General features: G+C 34.1%; 6 protein-coding genes across 6 annotated transcripts in view; 2 read left to right on the top strand and 4 right to left on the bottom strand.

Moving 5' to 3' along the window:
• LOC122724099 (NAC transcription factor 29-like) overlaps window positions 1-3611 on the top strand; it is a 94220-nt gene extending 90609 nt beyond the window's left edge. The window contains exons 3-6 of the mRNA XM_043958655.1: window positions 75-385; window positions 2834-2993; window positions 3085-3247; window positions 3354-3611. Of these exons, the coding sequence (XP_043814590.1) occupies window positions 75-385; window positions 2834-2851 (329 nt within the window). The 3' untranslated portion in view covers window positions 2852-2993; window positions 3085-3247; window positions 3354-3611. The remainder of the gene's footprint in view (window positions 1-74; window positions 386-2833; window positions 2994-3084; window positions 3248-3353) is intronic.
• Window positions 3612-5336: 1725 nt separating this feature from the next.
• Window positions 5337-6051, bottom strand: LOC122724100 (auxin-responsive protein SAUR68-like). Its single transcript, XM_043958657.1, has one exon. The coding sequence runs from the start codon at window positions 5845-5847 to the stop codon at window positions 5416-5418; it is 432 nt and encodes a 143-aa protein (XP_043814592.1). The 5' UTR covers window positions 5848-6051; the 3' UTR covers window positions 5337-5415.
• Window positions 6052-7736: 1685 nt separating this feature from the next.
• LOC122724101 (auxin-responsive protein SAUR68-like) lies at window positions 7737-8324 on the bottom strand. Its single transcript, XM_043958658.1, has one exon. It carries the CDS (start codon window positions 8245-8247, stop codon window positions 7816-7818), a length of 432 nt encoding a protein of 143 aa, XP_043814593.1. The 5' UTR covers window positions 8248-8324; the 3' UTR covers window positions 7737-7815.
• An 890-nt stretch (window positions 8325-9214) lies between these two features.
• LOC122723960 lies at window positions 9215-11863 on the bottom strand. The gene is made up of 5 exons (XM_043958090.1): window positions 11381-11863; window positions 10685-11266; window positions 10369-10533; window positions 9880-10050; window positions 9215-9793 (listed from the first exon to the last, which is right to left on the bottom strand). Exons 2-5 carry the CDS (start codon window positions 10907-10909, stop codon window positions 9215-9217), a joined length of 1140 nt encoding a protein of 379 aa, XP_043814025.1. The 5' UTR covers window positions 10910-11266; window positions 11381-11863.
• Window positions 10999-12264, bottom strand: LOC122723959 (disease resistance protein RPV1-like). Its single transcript, XM_043958089.1, has 3 exons — window positions 12238-12264; window positions 11381-11928; window positions 10999-11266 (listed from the first exon to the last, which is right to left on the bottom strand). Exons 1-3 carry the CDS (start codon window positions 12262-12264, stop codon window positions 10999-11001), a joined length of 843 nt encoding a protein of 280 aa, XP_043814024.1.
• A 10172-nt stretch (window positions 12265-22436) lies between these two features.
• Window positions 22437-23067, top strand: LOC122723958 (NAC domain-containing protein 2-like). The gene is made up of 2 exons (XM_043958088.1): window positions 22437-22662; window positions 22859-23067. Exons 1-2 carry the CDS (start codon window positions 22437-22439, stop codon window positions 23065-23067), a joined length of 435 nt encoding a protein of 144 aa, XP_043814023.1.
• Window positions 23068-23617: the final 550 nt, after the last annotated feature.

Raw genomic sequence — 23617 nt, 5'->3', positions numbered from 1 at the left:
ATTAATTTTGCATGCACGTACGTGCATGTTCTTCTTCTTCTTCATGTTTTTTTTTTCCCTTTGTTTTGCTGCAGAAACCTATAAACTGAATAGAGAAAGAGAAAGCCAGTGGTATTTTTTCACGAGTAGGGAGAAAAAGTACCCGAATGGATCTAGACCGAAACGAAACGCAGGGGAATTAGGATATTGGAAGGCTACAGGAACTGATAAAGCAATCCTAGACGGAAAAAAACCTCTGGGATTTAGAAAGTCTTTGGACTATTATGAGGGGAGGCAGCGTGATGGAACCAAAACCAACTGGAAGATGCATGAATATCTTCTTCATCAAAGCCTTGTTCCTTCAGGCGCTACGGCCAGAGGCAAAAACCCACTGCAGCCTAAGCAGGTATTCATCATTTTTTTCTTTAAAATAATTTATTATTTAGTTCATTTCATTAGTTTGTTCACAGATTTTATAAAATATATTAATTAAAACATCTTCAAAATTTTAAAAATTTTATTAATTAATTTTTTACATAGTTTTAACATTTTATTCATTCATTAATTATAATATATTTTTCTTTAGCTGAATGATTAATGAGATTTTCAATTTAAAAATTCTTGTAATTATAGATAAATTATGTTAACTAATCAATAGATAAATTATCTTAACTAGAAAAAAAACAATTTTTATGTGTTTATATTTTTTGTGGGTTAGTTGGATGAATGGGTTCTATGCAAGATCTACAACAATAAAGCAGAAGACAAGAAAAACAATAACGATGAAGATGAAGGAACTTTAAATATTGCTGAAACAGAAATTCCAAAAGCTGATGATGTTTCCACTGCACAACCTCTACTGTGTGATAATTCTTTGATGATTTCCCAAGAGTACGAGAATGGTTATGGGTCTTATTTGCTTCCTCCTCTTTGGTCTGATCCTCCTCAGCCAATCTTGGATAACGTTGACAATGATCCTCCGCCAATGAACAACACATTCAACAACAACTTTGCCTATAATGTGCAACCAATCCAAATCTGTCAACCTCCTTCTCATTATAGCAATGGCTTTCAACCCATGTATGGATGTGGGGATCAAGTTTCTGATATTAGCTGCATGGAGACGGCCGCCATGAATGATCATTTTCTAATGCCAACTGGTCAGGAACTCATCCATGGACGTGGGGATCAAGTTTGGGATATTAACAGCATCCAAACGACCACCATGAATGATCATCTTTATGTGCCAGCTGAGGAACCCGTATTTGGATGTGGGAATCAAGTTTCTGATATTAACTACATGGTGACGGCCGACATGAATGGTTATCTTTTAGTGATAGCCGAGGAACCCAGTCCTTTGCTCGAACCTGCAGCTGCTGAGAAAAGTACTAGAGAATTTGATGCTCAACCTAGCTCTTCAAATCAGCCTATGCCGGGAGGAGGAGAGGCAGAGCTCCCTATTTGATATACTGCAATATTTTGTATAAATTTTGTAAACCCCATTATGGATTTTGCTTTTTTTTAACGTCAAAATGTTTTTTTTTTAAATACAAATAATTACAAGCTTCTCGCATTTTTTTATTTCAGGATCTGATATTTACTTTTGTGACAGAGTGATATAGAACAAAGTCAATATCAGATCCTGAAATTAAAAATACTTGAAATTATAGAGCACTCTTTTATAATTTTAAAAGCAATAAAGTCTTGAGTATTTTAGCTATTTATTCATGTGCAAAAAGTTAGAATGAGGTTTTTTTTAGGATAAATTATATTTAGTTTTTAAATTTTAATATAATTAATGAATATTATTTCAATTTTTTTGAGTATTAGAACTGAACTAGAACACATGAAAAATTACAGCAAAATAAAAATCAAAATGACTCGTAGACTGGTTGTGGTGGTTGGCCATTGCTTGATAAAAGTTCTCAGGTAACAGAAAGGAAATTCATCATCATATAACCTGAGATAAAAGTTTCTTCAAACTCCAAAACAGTTAAGTTAAAAGTTGGAAATCAAAGAATGCTTTCAGTCATAAGCAGATCAAGAATATTTGATTAAGCAAACAAGGTTCTATTTTATTTGTAGTCTGTTTCTTTTCATTTGGTTGATGTGCTTATATTAAGGAATAATTAAGTAATAACCTTTCCTGTCAGAATCTTATTCTTATTCCCTCTACTCTAAAATTCTTTCAATGTTTTCAGGAAAAATATATTCATAACCCCTACCTTAATTGTACAAGAGGGCACCCCAAGAGAACATTTTTCCCTATGTTTTGCAGCTCTTGACAGCTGACAGATAGTGAGAACTCACCTAAAAACAAGGGGAAAAACATCACGAGGCCGATATATGGGCTTGCTTTCTCCTATAAATTAGCAGAATGATGAGTCAAGGTGTTGATAGTATTTTCAATTTCATTGAAGGCATTCGCTTGATGGATAGCTTCTAACGACGGATTGAAGTAATCTCTTAATGCCTGCTTCTGTGGCTGCAAAGAGTCAAAGAAGGGACTGTATCCTGAGTTTTTGACTTTGATGGGGTTGGGATATTCTAGTTATTATTTAACAATAATATATAAGGGGGTGTCAGTGATTTTCTTGGGAAAATTGTATCAATGGTAACTCAGCCTTCAATTTTGGTTCATAATCTCTTGTTATGCATTTGAAACTGATTCTCATATGTAAAAAATGATGCGTGTAGGTTGATTAGTTGGACACAGCATATCATCTTTTGTGATTTGAAAATTATGGGTAGTGACAATAATTGGGCAGGAACAAAAATTTTGCAATTTTTATGAAAAATATGAATTTACAATTGAATATGCATCTTTACAAATCTAATTGCGACTCTTTAGCAGCTGCAAATTGGTAATTGATGTCTTGTTGCATGATGCTGGAAAGGGAAAGATGATGAACAGCAACTGCTAGCTATGGACACCAGGACTGCTCTCTCTACATCTTCAGAGGCATTCTGTCTGATCAGAGCAATTGCATATTCTATAAGGTCTGCATCACAAGGTAGTGTGAGTGGCCCCTCACTTTGCAATCCAAACTCTTCTTCTGCCATGTTAAATAGCTCTCTGATGATTTCATTGTTAAGATATTCTAGGGAAAGAAGGAATCGTTTTTGATCTGCAGAGTACACAACAAAATGGCCTTTCTTAGCTATCAATGAAGTATCTATACTTCCTATGTTTTGTGACGACATGATTCTTCTTCGCCTGATAGCAGCCATCTTCTGCCATTTCCTGGCTAATTTCAGAAGTTTCTTGGTACTGATCATCTTTTTATTCTATAAGAACTGAAAGTTGAGAGGAAAATAAAGGAAGAAACCTTTAGATTCTAAAATACTGAATGCAAATTTTTGATGGGTACAAGGGAAAGTATGTGACTTGGTTATATATTCACATGGCCAGACAATCCATTTCATGGAGCTCGCTCCCACAAGGCAGGGTTGCATGAAAGCAAAACCATGTGATCGGTGGTTGTGAAAGATTGTTTACAAGGTTGACATGTTTGTTTATGTTTGAAAGTTAACCCATCAAGAATCTGAATCTACTTTTGATGGGTAAATTTAATGAAGTGGTGAAAGTTGGGAGACAGTGTTCAAACATATATATGGAAGCATTGGTAACACACTGCAACATGGATCAACTGTGCCTCTGAATTTGTGGTTCAGAAAAGACATGGAGATGCTTAGAACTTGGTTGGCAGTCTAGATATGAGACCAATGTGGATGTGGTCCAATCCTAAAATTAATGTTGGTGCGATTATATGTGTTTGCAATTTGTATTTGCTGTTTTGATATGTTTTCTTTGTTGTGGTTGTCTGCATAAGTATAACCAAGTAGGCCGCTAACACTGACCTTATGGATGGCTGAAATCCACAACTTGAACCGAACAAGATATTAATTATTGATTTATTTTTATATGAATTTATATAGGTGATTTGAATTATTTTATATATTAAAATGACTAGTCGATTTGATATTATAATTCAATCATTTATATTCACTTTTATGTCCTTTATATTTCACGTTATATAATATGAAATGTCACTAAATCACTTTATTATTTTTATTATTATACAAAACTGAACTTTAAAAGATTTAGTTTCGGTTCATAAAAGTTTAAGTAAGATTTGAATTTAGTTCTCTTATAATATTAATTTTAACTTACTTAATGAATCTATTTACGAGTCCATTTGCGAGTCTGTTCATGAACTCGAAAACAAATCGAGTTCATAAGTTTTAATAACAAGCTGAGTTCATAAGTCTTAACGAACTGAATATTGTAGAGATCAAACTTGTCTCATTCATTGAACAGCTAAAATTTAAATTCGAGTTTGACTCTATCAAAATAAACCTCAAATAGCTCACAAATAGTTATTTTTTATATATTCGTAGCTTTTTTTTTTTTTTTATAGTTGTTAGGTATCCACTATCTTTTAAGGACAAGCCGTTGCTGGTGGTTTTCAAGGGGTCCCACCATCAGAACTCGAAAACAATGATAATTCTTCCTGAAGCTTTAATAACAAGTCGAGTTCATAAGTTTGACTCTATCAAAATAAACTTCAACTATTTATGAGTCTATTTGCGAGTCTCCTCATGAACTCTTTAATAACAAGTCGAGTTCATAAGTTTTAATGAACCGAATACCGTAGAAATTAAACTTGTCTCATTTACTAAATGAGACTAAAATTTAAATTCGAGTTTGACTCTTTATCAAAATAAACCTCAAATAGCTCACAAATAGTTGTTTCTTTTATATTCTTAGCTTTTTTTTTTGTTTTATAGTTGTTAGGTATCCACTATCTTTTAATGCTGGTGGTTTTCAAGGGGTCCTTTTGCCCTTCAAGGTGGAGAAACTATTAGTTTGATATGTGTTTTCTTACCTTTTTTCCTTTGGCTTTTCCTCCTTTTTGCTGGATGTATAGGTGGTCTTACTTTCAATATAATATGCATTGAAAATAAAAATTATTTAATAAAAAGATTAAAATACAAAATATGGATACATTTAATTAAATCAATGATAATTCTTCCTGAAGGAAAAAGGAACTAACACTTCAGAAGATTGAAAATTGGTGACAAATCAGATAATTTTTCTTTGAATCCAAAATTCGGTATTCAAAATGAAGAAAAAGTTAGTAATTATAAAGTTTATGATGAGAACGAAACAAAGAGAAGAAAATCCCACCATCAGAAATCACCAACTTCATGGATCCCCTAAGAGCTGCAACTATGCAAGAATATGAGGTATGCTTATTTTCTCTGGAATCACAAAAATCTGCATTCATCCATTACTAAAAATAGATTATCCTGTTGTGATTTTGAAAATTATGGGCAGTGATGATAATTGGGCAGGAGCAAAAATTTTGCATTTTTATGAAATTTATAAATGTACAATTGTATATGAATCTTTATAAATCTAACTACGACTCTTCAGAAGCTGCAAATTGGTTGTTGATGGCTTGTTGCGTGATGCTGGAAATGGAAAGATGATGCGCAGCCACTGCTAGCTATGGACACAAGCCATGCTCTCTCTACATCTCTAGTAGCGTTCTGTCTGATCAGAGAAATTGCATATTCCATAAGATCTGCATCGCAAGGTAGTGTGAGTGGCCCCTCACTTTGCAATCCAAACTCTTCTTCTGCTATACTGAATAGCTCTCTGATTAATTCATTGTTAAGATATTCCAAGGGAAGAAGGAAACGTTTTTTATCTGTGGAGTACACAACAAAATGGCCTTTCTCAGCTATTGATGAAGTATCTATACTTCCAATGTTTTGTGATGATGTGATTCTTCTTCGCCTGACAGCAGCCATCTTCTGCCATTTCTTGGCCAATTTCAGGAGTTTCTTGGTACTGATCATCTTGTTAGTCTAGAAGAATGGAAGATTATGAGGGAAATAAAGTAAGAAAGCTTTAGATTCTAAAATACTGAATGCTACTTTTGATGGGTAGAAGGGAAAATAGGTGACTTGGTTATATATTCACACGGCCAGACAATCCATTTCATGGAGCTCCCACAATGCTGGGGTGCATGAAAGCAAACCCATGTGCTAGGTGGTTGTAAAAGATTGTTTACAAGGTTGGCAATGTTTGATAATGAACCCATCTAGTTGAGCATAAGCATGTAATACATACATCCTTTTGTCTAATGGTTTAACAGCAAAAAAGAATGGTGGGTCATGATCACATATCATAAGCTATTTGAACCACAAACAATGAAGATAAACTTATAAGCTCATTTGAATTTGGGTCTATTTTCTATGGGTACATTTAATGAAAGCCGATCTGTGTTTAAGAAATTCAACTATTAGTGAAAGTTTGGAAGTTTGTTCTAGCTTAGTGCTGTGGCCTTGACAAATATGTGCTAGTATGTCTTGGAACTGCCAAAAAGACGCATGGAATTTTGTGGCTCACATATGACATTGAGATACTTATAACTTGGTTGGCAGCCAATTTAACTTCCTTGTCCCTTGACTTGCTCATTGATGGTGAGAGAATTTTTTTTACTATATGAAAATTAAGAAATAAGTAAAAAAATGAAATCGACAGGCAAACGCAACACTAGATATCTAGCTAAATGTATAGAAAATGTTAGAATCATGAAGAAGATGAGTAGACTTCATTCTACCTAGTGAGTTTCATTTCATACTTTTCGGTGTTCCCTAATGACACCGATACATTGGCCTCATGATTTTTTCCCCTTCTTTTGGGTGAGTTTCACTTTCTGTTCAGCTGGTAAGATCTGCAAAACATGGGAAAAATGTTTCTCTTAGGGACCCTCTAATACAATTAAGTTGGAGGTAATCCATTTGTCTAGAAAGAATGGACAAAATTTTAGAGTAGAGAGAACAAGAATAAGTTTGACTAGAGATATTATTACTAAATAATTACTTTGTATTAGTACATTAATTAAATGAAAAGAAACAGACTATAAGAAAAAGAAACCATGTTTGTTTAAATGAAGATTATTGTTCTGCTTATAACTCGATGCACTCTTTGAACAATTTCCAACTTGCATTAGCCGAAGCTAGCTTTTCTTATGCCTTATACCAGTCTTTATCTACTTTCTGGTTGAAGTGCAGTGAACTTCTTATGCTCTAACAGCTTTTCTTTCTTGAAAATCAAGCTCTAAATTCAATCTTTAATTCTTCCTCTTCCTCAGATATCATGAAAAGCTTAGCCTTTGAAGAATGGATCAGTTCTTGTACTTGAGCTGGATGTTTATTCAGCTTTCTTGACTTCTTGAAAAGAGATGCTCTTTGAGCTTGGGTTCCCTCTGCAGTGGTCATAGAGCTAGAAACACTCCCCTTGATTTCTGCTAAACGGTCCATAAACTTTTGCAGGCTTTGCTTTCTCCTATAAATTAGAAAAATAATGAATCAAAGTGTTGATAATATTTTCAATTTCGTTGCTTGATGGATAGCTTCTAATGATGTATTGAAGTAATCTCTTAATGCCTGCTTCTGCTGCTACAAAGAGTCAAAGAAGGGATTATATCCTGACTTTTTTGACTTCAATGGGGTTGGAATATTCTAAAAACTTGACAATACCTTATGACGGGGTTTCAGTAATTTTCTTGGGAAAAGGGTGTCGGTGGTAACTCAGCCTTTAATTTTGGTTCATAATCTCTTGTTATACATTTTAAACTGATTCTCATATGTCAAAATGATATGTGTAGGTTGATTTATTGGACACAACAATTCATCTATTGTGATTTGAAAATTATGGGTACTGACAATAATTGGGCAGGAACAAAAAAATTTTATTCTTTTATGAAATATATAAATGTACAATTGTATGTGCATCTTTACAAATCTAATTGTGACTCTTCAGAAGCTGCAAATTGGTAGTTGATGGCTTATTGCTTGATGCTGGAAATGGAAAGAAGATGAGCAGCAACTGGTACCTACGAACACCAGCAATGCTCTTTCCACATCTTTAGTAGCACTTCGTCTAAGCAAAGCAACTGCATATTCCATAAGGTCTGCATCACATGGTAGTGTGAGTGGCCCCTCACTTTGCAATCCAAACTCTTCTTCTCCCATGTTCAAGAGCTCTTTGATGATTTCATTGTTAAGATATTCCAAGGGAAGAAGGAAGCGTTTTTTATCAGTAGAGTACACAACAAAATTGCCTTTCTCAGCTACTGATGCAGTATCTGTACTTCCAACATTTTGTGAGGATGTGATTCTTCTTCGCCTGATGGCAGCCATCTTCTGCCATTTCCTGGCCAATTTCAGAAGTTTATTGGTACTGATCATCTTGTTAATCTTCTTTAAGAACTGAAAGTTGGGAGGGAAATTAAGGAAGAAGCCTTTATATTCTAAAGGAAAATTGTTGAATGCTTTTCTTTTGATGGGTATAAGGGAAAAGCATGGACTTGGTTATATATTTACAAGGCCAGACAATCCATTTCATGGAGCTCCCACAAGGCAGGGGTGCATGAAAGCAAAACCATGTGATAGGTGGTTGTGGAAGATTGTTTACAAGCTTGGCATGTTTGATAATTAACCCATCTAGTTGTAGCATAAGCATATAATATATGCATCCTTCTGTCTTATGGGTTACCAGCAAAAAATAATGGTGGGTCATGATCACATATCATAAGCTATTTGAACCACAAACAATGAAGATCAACTTATAAGTTGATTTGAATCTGGATCTACCTTTGATGTGTACATTTAATGAATTCCAATCTGTAATGTATATGAGAAATTAAACTAGTGAAAGTTGGGAACTTTGTTCAAACTTAGTGCGGTGGCCTTGACAAATATCTGGTAGTATTGGCAACACAATGCAAGCTGGACCAAGTATGTCTTGGAACTGCCAAAGTGACGCACAGAATTTTATGGCTCACATAAGACATGGAGATACTTATAAGGAAGCCCATATACTGCCCTTGTGATTTCTTTTTCTTCTTTTGGGTAAGTTCCCACTGGCTGTTTCAGCAGGTGAGACCTGCAAACATAGGAAAAATATTTCTCATGGGGACCCTCTACTATTTAAGTTAGAGTAATCCATTTGTCTAGAAAGGATTGGTAGAATTTTAAAGTTCAGAGAATAAGAACAAGAATTTGGTATGACAGATCATTTTAGGAAGTAAAGACAATGTTCATTCATTTATTTTGCAGTAGGTACTTTATTATTACTTAGTAGCGACCAAATGAAAAGAAACAGACTACATATAAAAGAAAACCATGTTTGCTTAAGCAAAGATACTTGTTCTGCTTATAACTCGATACATTCTTTGAACAATTTCCAGCTTGCGTTGGCCAAGACTAGCTTTTCTTTTGCCTTGAACCAGTTTTCATATGCTTGCTCAATTTCTCCATCTATCATCTTCTGTTCTGACAGATTAGTGGATACGGTTTTCTTGGTCGTTTCCAATTGAAATTCAGTGGACTTCTTATGCTCTATCAGCTTTTCTTTCCTGGAAATCAAACTCTGAATTTGGATATCTAATTCTTCCTTTTCTTTAGATATCTTGGATAGCCCAGCCTCTGAAGAACGGAGCTGTTCTTGTACATGAGCCAGACTTTGCTTCAGCATTATGGACTTCATAAGGAGAGATATGCTGTGAGCTTGGGTTCTCTCTGCAGTGGTCACGGAGTCAGGAACACTCCCTTTGAACTCTGTGAAACGATCCATAAGCTTTTGCAGGTTTGCTTTCTCATATAAAGTAGCAGAATTATGAGTCAAGGTGCTGACAATTTTCTCGATGTTGTTAAAGGCATTGGCTTGATGGATTTCTTCTAATGACATGTTGAAGTAGTCTCCTAATTCTTGTTTCTTTTCCTGCAAAGTGTCCTGGAAGCAAATGAATATTAGAGTAAATCTTCGTTGTGGAAAATTGAATACTTCAAATGGATGAAAAGATCATAAGGGGGATTTACCTTTGTGTCTTCTGAGTTATCTTCTTCGGCTTGTGCTGGAAGCTCCATTTCTGGTTTCACCATTGCTGCTTCATTGTGAACTTCTTCTTGCGGCAAAAGTTCAACCTTTGGAGCTTTCAAAATCCCATTTGGCACTAACTTTTCTTGCTTTTCCATGAGAGATGGAGGAACCTTGTCAAAACAATTCCCGTTTCAGGTGTTATGGCCCATGTAAATGAAAGTTCTTACAAATGGAAGAAAGAACAGCTGATCATGGAATTAAATGGTGGTGTTTTTCTTTCACTTGAAAATTATCTAATAAGTGGAACAGAGTGAAATCCACAGCAACTTCGTTGAAAACCTTTTCAAGGTATAGTAAACACTCCTCCTTTTTAACCAATAACCTATTCAAGTCTCATCACATTCAATAATTAAATATAACAGCTCTATAAAAATAATTTTTCTTTTCAGAAATATGGAGAAGGCCCGATAATTAGAGAGAATCCATACCTTATTTTTTTCCTGCTGTGGAAAATCTTCTTTGGGAACAGCATCTTCCACTTCTAATTGAGGATTGGAGACTGGCGTTGGTGGGTGACCATTTGGTAGCGGCTCCACTTTCATTGTGGCTTTGTTGGGCTTGGTCTTTTTTGGGGACACCTCATATTCTATTTCCTACAATATAATTAAGCATAAGATGAGGTAGCATAATGTATATTTTACCCATACGACAGTTATATGCATAATGTTTATTAATGAATTTTTTGATTTTGAAAGATGGATTAAAATGTTGAAAATCCAAGCTTTAAGTTGGAGATGGGCTTACCAGAATGTTGAAGCTTCTATGTCCATGTATCAAAAGATTGTCATTATCTTCAATAGTGATGGTAAAGTCATCGACGAGGACCTTTTCAGCTGGGACATCAAACAATAATTTTTTAATCCTCATTGCATTCTCTTTGTTCAACTCCTTAAAAAAACAGACAACATCTAGAAATATGTTCTTGTCTCTGTTGATAGATCCTTCATAGTTTATATGAAGCACGTTCATGTTATTTTTATTTGGATCTCCAACTGATATGATGACTCTACTTCCAGGGCCAAACCAATCTTGCTTTCTAGCAAAATTCACTAGCTGTTCTAGTTTGTCCACTTCATCAAGCAAAATTCACTAACATGTTGGCTTTGCCACCTTTTCTTGTCTTTAGAACTGTCCCATATTTTTCTGCCCCATTGCAACCCATAAAATTTTATTGTGCCAATTTCTTCCCACTTCTCGTATAGCTTGAGCTTCATTTCCTCCACTTTAGAATTCAGTTGGACTAGCTGATTGCCAACAGTTGGGGCTGCCTTTCTCAGTTTACGTACTACTTTTTTTGCTATGATTCTAATCAACTTTGATTCAGATCTGCAGATGAGAAACAAAATAGTTTTACACGTAGTTAGACGGCAGTAGTGAAAAGGAAAGGGAAAAGAAAATGGTTTAAGTTTATATCATTAAACAGTAATCAGAGAGTGTTACCTGTAATTTTCCTTGTCCCAACCGCTTATCTCTGCAACTGTCTTAAGAGCATCCTTCCACTTTTCAACCTTCTGCTTATTGTTCTTGTACTTCTCTTCATACTTTCGAAAGATTTTCTTGTAAGGACCAGTTTGCTTGGCAACATGATCAGGTCTTACATCGAAGAAAACTGGGAGAATAATGTGACCCAAGAGCTTTCTACATTTAATAATCTTCACAAGCTCATCCAAACTCCACCTTGAAGCTGCATAATTCTTGGAGAAGACGATGATGGAAATTTTCGATCTTTCAATTGCTCTTAGAAGTGCTTTTGAAATGAAACTTCCTCGTGGTAGGTTTTTGTCGTCCCTGTAAGCCTTCACTTGTCTCTCTAGCAGACCAGAAAGAAGATGGTCTGTGAAGTTACCTCTGGTGTCTTGGCCACTGAAGCTGAGAAAGACTTCGAACCTCCATGAATGAGGTGCAGGAGATAGAGGAGCCGGAGAAGGAATATCAGTTATGGAGTTTAACAAAAATTTATAATCATTCAAAATCAAATTGAGTTCGAACTGAAAAATTTGTATCACTTGCAAACAGTTCATAAGAATACAATTATTAAAAGATAAAAATTTTAACAATTTTAAAAATTTTCATCACAAAAAATAAATAGTGACGGATAATTAAAATTTTAACAATTATCGATATACTATTACCTTTCGACAAATTAAAAATACAATATTAAAATATGCCTGACTTATTCAATAAAAAAATTTAAACATTTATATTAATTTATAGTTATATCCAAAATTTTAAATTTTATATAATAAAACTAAACATTTTTCAATATATCATAATTATAATAAAAAATATTAAATTACTCCTTTGATTTCATCATTTTTGTCCATATTTTCTTTTTTAGTTATTTTATAATTTATTTTATTTTTCATACATATTAAAAAATTAAATTTTAAATTTTTTTTTAAAAAATTACTTTTTTGATGAAAATAAAAAATAATAATATTTTAATAAATTTTAAAAATTTGTAGATAATTAATTTATTAATAATGATAATATTTAAAAATTAATATCGAATTTCTCTAAAAATATTTTTTAATAAAATAATTTTTTATTAATTTAATTTTAATTTTAATTTTAAAAAAAATATTAATAATATATAACAATGTTACTAAAATTTCAAATTCCACAAAATGGGTTTTTTTTATGAAAAAAGTTATTTCAAATAAAGTAATTCTTTTAATTAAAAAATATTTTCCGAGTTCACAAATCTCAAACAATGTGAAAAAATTTTCCTACGCCATTGTTCCTGCTTTTTGAGATCTGGATCTGTAAAACAACAAATACTGAATTTGTCTTGTCTAATTTGGTCACATGAGTTGTCGATGATGAAGTCACTTGGAATTTGCAAATGGATGAAGGTCAAGTTATTTACAATTATTTATTAAAGTCAAGTTAATTATTTAAAATTATTTTTCACTTAATTCTAGAGTTTGATCAAGTTAATTATTTAAAATTATTTTTCACTTAATTCTAGAGTTTGATGGGTAGATCTCAATTATTTTTGGCAATTGTTATTTTTAATTAATTATTTAAATGAGAAATTTCTACTTAGACCTTTGAATGGAGAACTTTATTTATATTAAAGTTTAATTTATACTATTAAACAATAAAAAAAATAGAAAATTATGTTTAGATTAGCTTCTACCATATTTTGTAATAAAATTACTATTATTTTAATAACATAGCAATTGTTGATTTGATAGATAAATACATTTTAAAAAGGACCATTTACAAGAAAATTTAAAATTTTTACTATTTTATAATTTAAAAATAGTAAAAATCGGATAGATCGGACAACCACCCAAAATCAGATAAAAAGTCCAATAAATCGGACGACCACTCCAAAAGTTTAGATTGGACGACCACTCAAAATCAGGTCGAACGACCACCCAAAATTAGAGATCAGATCAGAAGACCAGTTCTAACGACCAATCTAATAGACTAGGTCGGATAACTATTTTAAAATGATTAGATTGGAATCGATCGGATATTTTAGAATTTTCTTTTTTTCTCTCTCTTAACTCACATATTTTCTGTTATAACAACAATCGTATATTATGACGTATACATTTTTCAGAATACTCGATAGATCTATATATAAACACATTTCACTCAAATAAAATAATCAAGTGAATTTTTGCCTTAATCTCTCTATTTTAGATCAATTTTTTTTATAACAAGTTTAAATAAACTCAAATATAATATAAATTGATAAGAATCTAAGCCACATTTATAAATTATCATTTTTGTAAGTTATTTTATACCAAATTTATTTATTTAATACTAAATTTCTCATTGTGATTTTTTTTAATAAAAATTTAAGAGTAAAGTGCTAATGCTTAAAATTTTACTAATACGTCATATATTTATAAGAGATCTATGATACATGATATATTTATAGGAAATTCAATATTAAATGGGAGACTCTCATATTATATTAAATTTAAAATAGATCTAACTCATCAAAAATTAAATTAAAGGGAAGAGTGCTTATGATTCATATAAAAGGCAGATTACTCATTTTCACCACAGATGTGAAATTACGGTAAAATATGCTAACATTCCAATTTTTATGATTTGTGTATAATTTATAAAATTTATAATAAATTAATAACTTAACATTAAATTTTATATATCAGACCATAATATTTTAAGTTAAAATTATTTATTTTAAAAAAATAATTTTATTATATATATATATACTATTTTAGACAATTAAAAAATTTTTTAATTTGATATAGTTAAAATTTAGAATCTAAATTATTGAGTTACAAACATTAAGAGGTACATATATTAATTTTAATATAACATTAATATTAAAAAAATTATTTCTTTTATTTTTTTAATTAATAGTTGGTTCTAAAATGATCTAGAATTTATAAATTAATCTAAATTTAATTTTAAATGTTTTCTATATAATATTCAAATTTCAAATAATCAATAATAACTTAAATTGCCATTTATTTATGTATTGCTTAATCTTTTAAAATGAAAATTATAATAAAAATAAATTTTTATATAAATTATTAATTAAAATTTATAAAATTATAAAATTTAATTATTATTATATAATAATAATCAAATTTAAATTGAGTTAAATAAATTTTAATTAAATTTAAAATGAATTCTAAATATCAATGATTTTAATCCGCTTTGAATTTAAATAGAATAATTTTTATGAAGACCTTACCCGTTTATATTCTAATTTTATCACATTGAAGAAAGGGAACGTTCCTATCTCCATGCAATGAACCAAGAGAAGGCTAGATTCAGAATTTTGATAATAATAAATCGTCAAAGTTGACTTATTTAAAAATGTCTTTGGGGTAGGGGTGAGCATTCAGTTGGTTCGGTTTAAAATCGAATCGAACTGAATAAATCGAAATTAAAATTTTAGTATTTAGAGAATTTGAGGAACCCAGTCCTTTGCTCGAACCTGCAGCTGCTGCTGAGAAAAGTACTAGAGAATTTGATGCTCAACCTAGCTCTTCAAATCAGCCTATGCCTGTTGAAGGAGCTTATGATCATGCATCTTCAGTGCACAGGGAGGAGGAGAGGCAGAGCTCCCTGTTTGATATGCTGCAATATTTTGGATAAATTTTGTAAACCCCATTAACCTCTCAATTTTTAAAAAATACCATAAATAAATATCTTTAAAAAATGTATATTATTTTCTGTTCCATAATTAATTTTAAAATAATATTCAGTATTTTAATTTAGTTAAAACTGTAACGACCCGGAAACCGGACCGTTACCGGCGCTAAGATCTAGATCGGCATAAGGTCGCCGGGACCCGTAGCAAGCCTAACATACATCCTGTATACCTGTTTAATCCCATAGATGATCATACATACTCATAAACCTGTAAACTTTTTCTTTCCTTTTATCAAGCTTAACCTGTGCATGCACATATCCATAAACATAAGCCACACACTGGAGCCCTCATCAAATGCTTCAATGGGGTACCATAACATACATTAAGCTTGGTTAAACATCAACATCATAAAAACATTTTATAGATCATGTGTCAAAGGGGATAACCATACACATACGGTTAAGCACAATTTCTAATCCTCAATAACCTCATTACATAACATGACTATCCAAAACTTTTACATTACATCAACATATTTCTCATGTCCACATCTATCTATTACATAACTCAAGACTTTACTCTTCTTGACCTCCTGGTCTATCCCGTACCTGCAAATCTGGGGGTTAAGGGAGAGGGGTAACCTACTAGAGCCCAGTGAGCAGAACAATAAAAACATTACATTAAAATTCATGCCTTCATGGAATGCATCAAATCACAAACATATCACATCAAGGATGAACTTGTCACCAATAGCCCTCTACATAGTCCAACTGTGCCAGGGGATTAGAATGGGCCTCACTGGTCTTTCTCTTACATAGCATAACATAACATAACAGTCCAACTGTGCCAGGGGCGTAGAATCGGCCTCACTGGTCTTTCTCTTACATAGTGCCAGGGGCGTAGAATGGGCCTCACTGGTCTTCCATACCGTATCATCATCATATCATATCTTACGAGGACTAAAGAATCATCCAACATCCATCCACATCAACAACATAATATGCAATACAACATATTCGTGAATTCTAATGCAAACAACCTAATATATCTCATAGCATTCATGATGCATGAATCATGCTAGAACTTTCATTAATTTAAACATAAGGTTTATTCCACTCACCTCAAGCTAGCTCTGACAAGACTCTGAAGCAGCTGTCTCACTGCTGGGGTCCTCGGTTCCTCGTGTCCGAACCTACACAGGTGGACTCAAATGAGGGACCAAACATACATGAACATAACTCTAAACTACTCCCCAAAAACCCCTTAAAACACCTTAAAATAATCATAGAAATCATACAAAGGAAGGCTGAACAGGGCACTTTCGGCGGCAGATTCGGCGGTCGAAAGTCCCTCCAGAGCCGAAAGTCATGCACCTTCGGCGGCACTTTCGGCGGTCGAAGGTTCCCTCCAGAGGCAAAAGTCCAACTTTCGGGGGCAGGGTTCGGCAGCTGAAACAAGCCACCACAGGCAGGTTCGGCGGCCGAACCTGAGTTCTTCCAAAGGGCAGAACTCAGCCTCCTCTTGTACATATTGCCTCCCAAACCATACAAACATGCATAAACCTATTCTACAACACTCCCAAACATACATAACCAAGCATACAAGCACATAGGGATCTTAAACTAGCCTAAACCCCAACAACATTGCATTAAACACACATAAATCCATATATACAACATAAACCTATACATGCCATTCTACCCCATGAATCAACTTAAAACTTACTTAAAACATGCAAGGAGGGTCGAATCTAGGCTTACCTCTTGAAAATCGAGAGGAGAAACGATCCAAACTCGAAGATGAAGAGAAATCAACCCTTTGGTCTCCAAGTTCCCAAAACTCGTTCTTTGCTCAAAAATCTTCATAACAAAGGTGAAAACTCATAAAAATCATAAAAGATTTGAAGGAAGAACTTAAGATCGGTATGAGGGCGGCGGAGACTCACCTTAGCCGAAAATAGGGAGAAAAGCTCGCCCATTCGGACATGGGGACCCCTTTATAGGTGGCTGGCCAGGCCACTTTCGGGGGCCATACGTGCCTCCGCATCCATGCCATGTTCGGCGGCCGAACGTAAGGTTCGGCGGCCGAACCTGGACTTCCCTCACTTATGTCTTCGGGGGCCTAAAGCACTCCCGAAGCGCATGTGTGTTCGGCGGTCAAACTTGAGGTTCGGCGGCCGAACCTGGGTCTTCCTCCAAGGTTATTTTCATGCAAAAACTCATTTTCTTTCTTACTTAAAATCATAAAATACATTAAAACGTTTCATAAAAACATGATTTTACCCTTATAGGGTTTTCGACATCCGAAATTCCACCGGACGGTAAGAATTCCGATACCGGAGTCTAGCCGGGTATTACAAAAACACTATTATTTAATAACTACAAAAATAATTTATAAAAAACTATTTGTTATGATATTTAATTAACTATTAACCAACCACATATTCACAACTCTACATTATTTCAAAATCCTTTTCCTAATCTAATTACACTTCCTCATGAACATTTCCATTAAGAGAAGGAAACCTAATATTTCAAAATCCTACGTGAAAAAAGAAAGAAAATATAAAATGGAAATATTTGAATAAATACTTCTAATCCTTCCACAACTCTATATTATTTCAAAATCCCGTTCCTATTCTAAGAAGGAAACCTAATTTGTTTGAGTAATGGTCTGAAAAAATGGACACAAACATATAAATATTTCAACACCCACACATAACACATAACACATACGTTCATAAAAACCCTTCTCTGATTTTCTGTTTTGTGTCAATCTAATGGAACAAAATCAGAACAAGAACAAAGGAGTTGCTGCAGATTGCAGTACTAGTAGCGATGACGTTGAGAGATATTTCAACTCGTTGCCTGTTGGGTATCGATTCGCTCCTAGTGATGACGAGCTGATTCGTTATTATTTACTGAGAAAGATCAACAATGAACACTTGCCTCCTAATAGAATTTATGTGGTTGATTTATATAACTATAGCCCTCAATAGCTCGCAGGTACGTCGTATTAATTTTGCATGCACGCACTTGCATGTCCTTCTTCTTCTTCAATAATGTAATTTTTTTTTTTTGGGTTTTCTTTATTTTGCTGCAGAAACCTATAAACTGAATAGAGAAAGAGAAAGCCAGTGGTTTTTTTCACGAGTAGGGAGAAAAAGTACCCGAATGGATCTACACCGAAACGAAACGCAGGGGAATTAGGATATTGGGAACCTACAGGAACTGATGAAGCAATCCTAGATGGAAAAAAACCTATGGGATTCAGAAAGTCTTTGGATTATTATGAGGGGAAGCAGCGTGATGGAACCAAAACCAACTGGAAAATGCATGAATATCTTCTTCATCAAAGCCTTGTTCCTTCAGGCGCTACGGCTAGAGGCAAAAACCCACTGCAGTCTAAGCAGGTATTCATCATTTTTTTCTTTAAAAAAATTTATTATTTAGTTCATTTCATTAGTTTGTTCAAAGATTTTATAAAATATATTAAAACATCTTCAAAATTTTAAAAATTTTATTAATTAATTTTTTATATAGTTTTAACATTTTATTCATTCATTAATTATTAAAAAAAATTTATCATTTAGTCCCATTGAAACTAAATTATTAGAGTGACTAATTATTAAATTTTTTAAAATTTTAAAAATATTATAATATATTTTTCTTTAGCTGAATGATTAATGAGATTTTCAATTTAAAAATTCTTGTAATTATAGATAAATTATGTTAACTAATCAATAGATAAATTATCTTAACTAGAAAAAAAAACAATTTTTACGGGTTTATATTTTTTGTGGGTTAGTTGGATGAATGGGTTCTATGCAAGATCTACAACAACAAAGCAGAAGACAAGAAAAACAAGAACGATGAAGATGGAGGAACTGTAAATATTGCTGAAACAGAAATTCCAAAAGCTGATGATGTTTCCACTGCACAACCTCTACTGTGTGATAATTCTTTGATGATTTCCCAAGAATACGAGAATGGTTATGGGTCTTATTTGCTTCCTCCTCTTTGGTCTGATCCTCCTCAGCCAGTCTTGGATAACGTTGACAATGATCCTCCGCCAATGAACAACACATTCAACAACAACTTTGCCTATAATGTGCAACCAATCCAAATCTGTCAACCTCCTTCTCATTATAGCAATGGCTTTCAACCCATCTATGGACGTGGGGATCAAGTTTGGAATATTAACTCCATGCAGACGTCCTCCATGAATGATCTTTTTTTAATGCCAACTGGTCAGGAACTCATCCATGGACGTGGGGATCAAGTTTGGGATATTAACAGCATCCAGACGACCACCTTGAATGATCATTTTTATGTGCCAGCTGAGGAACCCGTATTTGGATGTGGGAATCAAGTTTCTAATATTAACTACATGGTGACGGCCGACATGAATGGTTATCTTTTAGTGATAGCTGAGGAACCCAGTCCTTTGCTCGAACCTGCAGCTGCTGAGAAAAGTACTAGAGAATTTGATGCTCAACCTAGCTCTTCAAATCAGCCTATGCCTGTTGAAGGAGCTTATGATCATGCATCTTCAGTGCACAGGGAGGAGGAGAGGCAGAGCTCCCTGTTTGATATGCTGCAATATTTTGGATAAATTTTGTAAACCCCATTAACCTCTCAATTTTTAAAAAATACCATAAATAAATATCTTTTAAAAATGTCTATTATTTTCTGTTCCATAATTAATTTTAAAATAATATTCAGTATTTTAATTTAGTTAAAACTGTAACGACCCGGAAACCGGACCGTTACCGGCGCTAAGATCCAGATCGGCATAAGGCTGCCGGGACCCGTAGCAAGCCTAACATACATCCTGTATACCTGTTTATCCCATAGATGATCATACATACTCATAAACCTGTAAACTTTTTCTTTCCTTTTATCAAGCTTAACCTGTGCATGCACATATCCATAAACATAAGCCACACACTGGAGCCCTCATCAAATGCTCCAATGGGGTACCATAACATACATTAAGCTTGGTTAAACATCAACATCATAAAAAACATTTTATAGATCATGTGTCAAAGGGGATAACCATACACATAGGGTTAAGCACAATTTCTAATCCTCAATAACCTCATTACATAACATGACTATCCAAAACTTTTACATTACATCAACATATTTCTCATGTCCACATCTAGCTATTACATAACTCAAGATTTTACTCTTCTTGACCTCCTGGTCTATCCCGTACCTGCAAACCTGGGGTTAAGGGAGAGGGGTAACCTACTAGAGCCCAGTGAGCAGAACAATAAAAACATTACATTAAAATTCATGCTTTCATGGAATGCATCAAATCACAAACATATCACATCAAGGATGAACTTGTCACCAATAGCCCTCTACATAGTCCAACTGTGCCAGGGGCGTAGAATGGGCCTCACTGGTCTTTCTCTTACATAGCATAACATAACATAACAGTCCAACTGTGCCAGGGCGTAGAATCGGCCTCACTGGTCTTTCTCTTACATAGTGCCAGGGGCGTAGAATGGGCCTCACTGGTCTTCCATACCGTATCATCATCATATCATATCTTACGAGGACTAAAGAATCATCCAACATCCATCCACATCAACAACATAATATGCAATGCAACATATTCGTGATTTCTAATGCAAACAACCTAATATATCTCATAGCATTCATGATGCATGAATCATGCTAGAACTTTCATTATTTTAAAACATAAGGTTTATTCCACTCACCTCAAGCTAGCTCTGACAAGACTCTGAAGCAGCTGTCTCACTGCTGGGGTCCTCGGTTCCTCGTGTTCGAACCTACACAGGTGGACTCAAATGAGGGACCAAACATACATGAACATAACTCTAAACTACTCCCCAAAAACCCCTTAAAACACCTTAAAACAATCATAGAAATCATACAAAGGAAGGCTGAACAGGGCACTTTCGGCGGCAGATTCGGCGGTCGAAAGTCCCTCCAGAGCCGAAAGTCATGCACCTTCGGCGGCACTTTCGGCGGTCGAAGGTTCCCTCCAGAGGCAAAAGTCCAACTTTCGGGGCAGGGTTCGGCAGCTGAAACAAGCCACCACAGGCAGGTTCGGCGGCCGAACCTGAGTTCTTCCAAAGGGCAGAACTCAGCCTCCTCCTGTACATATTGCCTCCCAAACCATACAAACATGCATAAACCTATTCTACAACACTCCCAAACATACATAACCAAGCATACAAGCACATAGGGATCTTAAACTAGCCTAAACCCCAACAACATTGCATTAAACACACATAAATCCATATATACAACATAAACCTATACATGTCATTCTACCCCATGAATCAACTTAAAACTTACTTAAAACATGCAAGGAGGGTCGGATCTAGGCTTACCTCTTGAAAATCGAGAGGAGAAGCGATCCAAACTCGAAGATGAGGAGAAATCAACCCTTTGGTCTCCAAGTTCCCAAACTCGTTCTTTGCTCAAAAATCTTCATAACAAAGGTGAAAACTCATAAAAATCATAAAAGATTTGAAGGAAGAACTTAAGATCGGTATGAGGGCGGCGGAGACTCACCTTGGCCGAAAATGGGGAGAAAAGCTCGCCCATTCGGACATGGGGACCCCTTTATAGGTGGCTGGCCAGGCCACTTTCGGGGGCCTAACGTGCCTCCGCATGCATGCCATGTTCGGCGCCGAACGTAAGTTCGGCGGCCGAACGTAAGGTTCGGCGGCCGAACCTGGACTTCCCTCACTTATGTCTTCGGGGGCCTAAAGCACTCCCGAAGCGCATGTGTGTTCGGCGGTCAAACTTGAGGTTCGGCGGCCGAACCTGGGTCTTCCTCCAAGGTTATTTTCGTGCAAAAACTCATTTTCTTTCTTACTTAAAATCATAAAATACATTAAAACGTTTCATAAAAACATGATTTTACCCTTCTAGGGTTTTCGACATCCGAGATTCCACCGGACGGTAAGAATTCCGATACCGGAGTCTAGCCGGGTATTACAAAAACACTATTATTTAATAACTACAAAAATAATATTTATAAAAAACTATTTGTTATGATATTTAATTAACTATTAACCAACACATATTCACAACTCTACATTATTTCAAAATCCTTTTCCTAATCTAATTACACTTCCTCATGAACATTTCCATTAAGATAAGGAAACCTAATATTTCAAAATCCTACGTGAAAAAAAGAAAATATATAAAATGGAAATATTTGAATAAATACTTCTAATCCTTCCACAACTCTATTATTTCAAAATCCCGTTCCTATTCTAAGAAGGAAACCTAATTTGTTTGAGTAATGGTCTGAAAAAATGGACACAAACATATAAATATTTCAACACCCACACATAACACATAACACATACGTTCATAAAAAACCCTTCTCTGATTTTTGTTTTGTGTCAATCTAATGGAACAAAATCAGAACAAGAACAAAGGAGTTGCTGCAGATTGCAGTACTAGTAGCGATGACGTTGAGAGATATTTCAACTCGTTGCCTGTTGGGTATCGATTCGCTCCTAGTGATGACGAGCTGATTCGTTATTATTTACTGAGAAAGATCAACAATGAACACTTGCCTCCTAATAGAATTCATGTGGTTGATTTATATAACTATAGCCCTCAACAGCTCGCAGGTACGTCGTATTAATTTTGCATGCACGCACTTGCATGTCCTTCTTCTTCTTCAATAATGTAATTTTTTTTTTTGGGTTTTCTTTATTTTGCTGCAGAAACCTATAAACTGAACAGAGAAAGAGAAAGCCAGTGTTTTTTTTTCACGAGTAGGGAGAAAAAAGTACCCGAATGGATCTAGAATGAAATGAAACGCAGGGGAATTAGGATATTGGAAACCTACAGGAACTGATAAAACAATCCTAGATGGAAAAAAACCTATGGGATTCAGAAAGTCTTTGGATTATTATGAGGGGAAGCAGCGTGATGGAACCAAAACCAACTGGAAAATGCATGAATATCTTCTTCATCAAAGCCTTGTTCCTTCAGGCGCTACGGCTAGAGGCAAAAAACCCAATGCAGTCTAAGCAGGTATTCATCATTTTTTTTCTTTAAAAAAATTTATTATTTAGTTCATTTCATTAGTTTGTTCAAAGATTTTATAAAATATATTAAAACATCTTCCAAATTAAAAATTTTATTAATTAATTTTTTATATAGTTTTAACATTTTATTCATTCATTAATTATTAAAAAAAAAACTATCATTTAGTCCCATTGAAACTAAATTATTAGAGTCATTAATTATTAAATTTTTTAAAATTTTAAAAATATTATAATATATTTTTCTTTAGCTGAATGATTAATGAGATTTTCAATTTAAAAATTCTTGTAATTATAGATAAATTATGTTAACTAATCAATAGATAAATTATCTTAACTAGAAAAAAAAAAACAATTTTTACTTGTTTATATTTTTTGTGGGTTAGTTGGATGAATGGGTTCTATGCAAGATCTACAACAACAAAGCAGAAGACAAGAAAAACAAGTTTGGAACTGTAAATATTGCTGAAACAGAAATTCCAAAAGCTGATGATGTTTCCACTGCACAACCTCTACTGTGTGATAATTCTTTTGA

This window comes from Manihot esculenta, chromosome 7, assembly GCF_001659605.2.
Source record: "Manihot esculenta cultivar AM560-2 chromosome 7, M.esculenta_v8, whole genome shotgun sequence".
Lineage (NCBI taxonomy): Eukaryota > Viridiplantae > Streptophyta > Magnoliopsida > Malpighiales > Euphorbiaceae > Manihot > Manihot esculenta.
Note: the sequence above shows the minus strand (reverse complement) of the source record. Positions and strands in the feature narration are given on the sequence as shown.